The sequence below is a fragment of the Trichosurus vulpecula genome, chromosome 1, assembly GCF_011100635.1.
Source record: "Trichosurus vulpecula isolate mTriVul1 chromosome 1, mTriVul1.pri, whole genome shotgun sequence".
NCBI lineage: Eukaryota > Metazoa > Chordata > Mammalia > Diprotodontia > Phalangeridae > Trichosurus > Trichosurus vulpecula.
In genome coordinates this window covers 93,776,267-93,781,727 of record NC_050573.1, presented here as the reverse complement: position 1 = coordinate 93,781,727, position 5,461 = coordinate 93,776,267, and the positions used below count along the sequence as shown (strand labels likewise).

Sequence of the window (5,461 nt, the reverse complement as noted above, 5' to 3'; positions counted from 1 at the left end):
TTCTTAAAATTTACAAATTGTTAAAATTATTCTGACTCCACTAACTTTTTCTCCCCATGCCCTCTTCCTCTTCCTCCTCGCAGACCCTAATTTCCAAACTCTAAGCTGCTGATATGTGTCACTTGGACCTTTAGAGAATGGAGTAGTCGATGAAAAAAATTAGATATTTTACTGGTTTAGAGTTTGGCACAGGAAACACTGGCCTGGTCCCAGAATCAAGGGGCCTCAGAGGTAGTAATGGCTAATATGTGTGTATACGTACATATATACACATACACATACATACTCTACACATATATTATTCCTTTTATGGTTTGCAATGCACTTTACCTATATGTGTTATCTCATGTGGTCATCTCAACAATCCTGTGGAGTAATTATACCAACAACATGATATAGTGCTTACTACATGCCAGACACTTTGCTAAGCACTTAATAATTATTATCTTATGTGATCCTCACAACAGCCCTGAGAGGTAGATGCATTATTTGCATTTTACAGATGAGGAAACTGAGGACAGCACCAGTTAAAAGTGATTTGCTCCGAGTTATACAATTAATAAGTATCTGAGACAGGAAACGTATTTATTCAGTCTTCCCAACTTCAAGTACAGCCTCTGTCTACGTCTCCACCTAGATTCCTGAAATAATTTAGTCCAACACATACCTCAACAAGCATCTTCTCTACAACATCCTCAACATCCTCCCAACGTGCTACCTCATAATGCATACAGAATAAACTATATGCTCCCTTTTACTTAGGGGACTTTTCTCTATGTAGAAGCAAAATCCATTCCTTTCTCCCTGCCCTCTACCTCCCCTTGTAACTTATCTCCTTTGCTCCTAATTCTTCCCTCTGGGGCCAAGTAGAACAAATCTCATCCCTCTGCCATATAACAATCCATTTTTTTAAAAAAATGTCCTTTATTTCTCTTTTTACTTTTTAAAAAAATATTTTGAGCTTTTATTTTTTGTATTTCCAAATATAGTCCCTCCCACACCCAATGAGCCATCTCTTGTAACAAAGTATTTTTAAAAAAGTTTTTTAAAAATTAGTTTAACGTGGCCAATTAGCACATTAATCAAGTTAACAGCCAATGAAATATTCAATACCCACAGTCCCCCACTTCTGCAAAGAAAGAAAGTTGAATTTTCTCAACTCATTTCCAGAGCCAAGCTTCTTGGTCAATATTGTTACAATTCAATATTCAATTTCAGGGTTTATTTTTTCCATTTACATTGTTACAGTTGTGTATATAATTTTTCTGAATCTGCTTTGCCCTTCAATTCATGACAAGGGCTGTCTTTTTACCTGTATGGCCTCTCTTCTTCAACCTTCTGTGTTTAATAAATGCACCAAGATCCTAACCTGAGACACCTGGACCCTGATGCCACATGGTCATACCACCTTGAGTCCAAGTCATTCCCATCTGGTGTCTCATCTGGTCTCTCCAACCCTCAACTATACTCAACTTCCAAGAAAGAGCCAGACTCCAAATAAGTCAGGAAATGATACAAGTTACAAATAATAATAATCCTTCTCATTTTCACAGTGCTGTAAGAGCTACAAAATACTTTCCTCATGTGCATAATATAGAAATATCAATATCATGTAGCCCCAGTCCTCCTTACTCCTACTCTGCCTCCCCAAAAAATAGGGACTATAATTTCCCTATAGATCATGACCCAATCATGTTCAAAATTTTTATTATTCACCATATAATTCTGCCAAAAAAACTTCAGCGAAGTTGGATCCCCTGAACATTTATCATTTAAGGAGATGAGTAATAATGGGAAAAAAGCTTGGTTTTAATTCTCAGCTAACTCCATAGCTAGCTGTATGACTTGAGATAAGTCACTTTTCTGACTCTCAGTTTCCTCCTTGATAAAATAATTGGACAAGATAGGCATAGGACAAGCCATTTTTCTAGGGAATCTTCTCACCTTAGCATTATATGTTCTAAGGTCCTCTCCACTTCTAAGAGTCTCTGTGCCTTTATTCTCTCTCCACTCTAATCCATCCTTCACCTGGCTGCCAAAATACTCTTCCCAACACACAGGTCTGACTAATCTCTCCTAATAAACTTCAATGGTTCCCATTGCCTACAATATGAAATAAAAATTTCTGAGCCTGGTACTCAAAGCTATTTACCATATAATTCCAAACTGCCCCTCACACTCTTATTTTATGCTACTCTCTTTTATCCACTCTACATTACAGTCAACTTGGACTATTAGATGTTCCCTGCTCCTGTCCTAATCTTGACCACCTTTATCCATACTTACAGGCCATCCTATCTGCCTGGAATGCACTCCTTCACCACCTCCTTCTACTGGTACCATTTTCTTCCTTCAAATCCCACCCCCCCCTGCTTCCACACATCTTTTTCCTCCTCAGTGAAGACTTCCCTAAACCCCTAGTTGAAAATTCTTTCTCCGTCGTATTTCTTATATCATTTGTTAAGCCATGTTTTTGCTTTTTATCACATTCTAGGTCATATCATATAACAAACCACAGTGTCCCAAAAATCAGTGCATTTTTTAGATTTTAAATAGCTTAAAACTGCACTGTGTTTTAGAATATCCTGTTACTTGTACATATCTTCTTGTTATCACCTTTTAGGCCCCAGATTTTGGTTTTCATTTCAAAAATGTTCTTACGTTCTGCGCTGTCCTAAGGCCCTTTCAATGTCTAACATTCTATAATTTGTGTTTCAACATTCTGAAGTACCTACATTTCACGACTCAATAAAGGTATGAATGGCATTCCACCTGGAAGGATCAAAAAGCAACATTATCTGTTCCCCAAAATTGTCCTGGGGATATAACCAAACCACTATACCTCTATGTTACAGGGAAGTATCAGGTTTCTGACAATGCTTAGAGTCACCTGAATAACCATTAAGTGAATTTGTATTGTCAAGTATCCAAGCAGAGAAAAAGAACATAAAGAGGAGATTTGTGTTTTTGATTTTTTTAAACTTGCTTTAGTAGATCATGAAAGGTAAAAACTGGACTGTTTTCACTTCACAACCTCTGCCATTTGCCCCACTCAGGAAACACATTAGGGAAGCTACTCCTGAAATTCAAAGAATTCAAGAAATCTATTATGTTAATCCTTAGTAAGTAGAAACTGCCTAGTCCAAATCACTCCATTTTACAGAAAAGGAAACTGAGATGCTGACAAGGAAAGGAAATTATCCAAGGTCACATATACTTGTTCTTGACTGTCCAGTTAGAATGGAAGATCCTTGATAATATGAAGTGATCAGCATTATGCCTAGAACAAAGCAGGTTCTTAATAGATTGATTGATTGAATAAATTGAATGATAATGATAAGTTTCTGGTAAAGAGAAGGAAGAGAGATGTATTTTTAAATACAGATGATGCACAAATAAAATATATCAATGAATCTCTTTTAAAAAAATTTAAAAGGCAAAAACTGAGATGCTTTCCCTCCAAGGAAGAAACTTTTTCCCCCTTTTTTTTCTTTATGCTCAATGCTTAGCCAGGTCCCTGGTACATAGTAAGTAACTGATAAATGGATTTTGAATGATAAATGGCTGGATGGCCTCTGGGGTCTCTTCCAAAATTAAGCTTCTGTAAGTACTTTAGTCACTGACAGAAAGAAGGTCCCAACAAATAAGGTGTAGAATAGGCTTCATTTTATAAATAACTCTTGATGCTTCCCAGGAGCACACAGGAACAGGGAGGGCCTGAAAAATCAAACTGTCAACCTGGGGAAAAAAATAAAATCACTCTCCCTATCATATTGATAGCAAGGCAAAAGTCTAGAGCAGAAGGAGTTAAAAGTTACATTTTCTAATCCCTTCATCTTACAAGAAAGAACCTGAGAACCAGAGAAGTTTAGGAACTTGGAACAGGAGAATCCTCACTTTAAAGCTGGGCTTTTCTGGCGGTGAAGATCTCCCTGAGCCAACATCCCTCTCACAAAAGACCTCCTGCACCCCTCTCCCGAGGAGCAAAAACAGAGACACAAGAAACACCTGGTGCAGAGTCCAAACTCGTATTTCATAGACGTAAAGTGCCCGGGGTGCTATAAAATCACCACTGTCTTCAGCCACGTGGTCCTCTGTGTCCGATGCTCTACTGTACTCTGTCAGCCTACTAGAGGTAAGGCAAGACTTACGGAAGGATACTCCTTCAGATGGAAGCAGAACTAATGACTGAATCAAGATGAATGAGGAACTGTAAAAAATAAAACAAATTTGACACACAAAAAAAATTTAAAGCTGGAAGGCACCTCCAACTTCTCTGATTTTACAGTTGAAGAAATTGAGGCCTGGAGTCATTAAGTGACACAGAAAATCACAAAAATCATACTTGATAGAGTTTCAGGGGAGGCCAAATGGTTCAGCAGATATACTGTACCTGGAATCAGATTAGACCCGAGTTCAAATTCCACCTCAAACGTTTAGCTGTGTGGGCTTAGAGAAGTGCCTTAATTTCCCTCATCTGTAAAATTTGGATAATAATAGCACATGCCTCATAAGGATATTGTGAGGGTCGAATGAGATAACATACATAATATATTGTAAAGAGGTTTGCAAGTTTCAAAGTACTATTATTATTAGTAAATATCGATGATTATTATTGAACCCAGGTCCTCAGATTTCCAACCAAGATGCTTTCCTTGGTCCTTTGCTCAAGGTCACACAGTAATTTAGGGGACGCACCCCAGGTCTCTTGATTCTCAATTCAGGAATTTCCAGTTCCCATAATAGGCTGTTGGTATTGTTGTTTGTCCTCCTTTACTCTCAAAAAAGGATCAATGATATCACAAGGGTGATGTCTTGACTTGCAAGTGAATTAGATTTAAGTGAGGCACCACCCTGAAAAGTCATCAGCCTCATACTCTCCTCCAGAATCACAGGAGTCTAGCAGCAAGACACAGGTCAAGATGACTGGTGAGCACTAGACTTGGAGTCAGGAAGACCTGAGTCCTCAGACACTTACTAGCTGTGTGACCCTGGACAAGTCACTTAACCTGTTTGCCACAGTTTCCTCATCCGTATAATGAAGATAATATCACCTAGCTCATAAAATAATTAGGAAGATCAAATGGGGTAACAAGTGAAACACTTTGTACATATTAAAGTTATGTAAGTGCTATTTTTTATTGTTAATAATAACGAATCTTTGTTAAATGTTGAATGAGTACCTTCTATCTCCAGAGCTTAATACCAGGCTCTGGAGTAAGATATGTAATTTAGATAAGAAACAATTCTTTCCCTCACTGAGCTTACAGTTTAGTAGAGGAATAAGACACAGAAAATTGTAGTGGACAACATTAGAGTATGAACACATTAAGGAAGCATAAAACAAAGTATATATCAAATCAGAAGAGGAAGTTGGAGGCATCAGAGAAGACTTCCTGGAGGAAGCAAAGAAAAACTTTAATAGCCAATACACAGGGAAAATCACCAAGCCTCACAGTGA

At 37.8% G+C, this 5,461-nt stretch overlaps 1 protein-coding gene across 1 annotated transcript; it reads left to right on the top strand.

Moving 5' to 3' along the window:
* The first annotated feature begins 2,997 nt into the window (after nucleotides 1-2,997).
* LOC118833994 (40S ribosomal protein S27-like) lies at nucleotides 2,998-4,185 on the top strand. Its single transcript, XM_036741435.1, has 2 exons — nucleotides 2,998-3,004; nucleotides 3,938-4,185. Exons 1-2 carry the CDS (start codon nucleotides 2,998-3,000, stop codon nucleotides 4,183-4,185), a joined length of 255 nt encoding a protein of 84 aa, XP_036597330.1.
* Nucleotides 4,186-5,461: the final 1,276 nt, after the last annotated feature.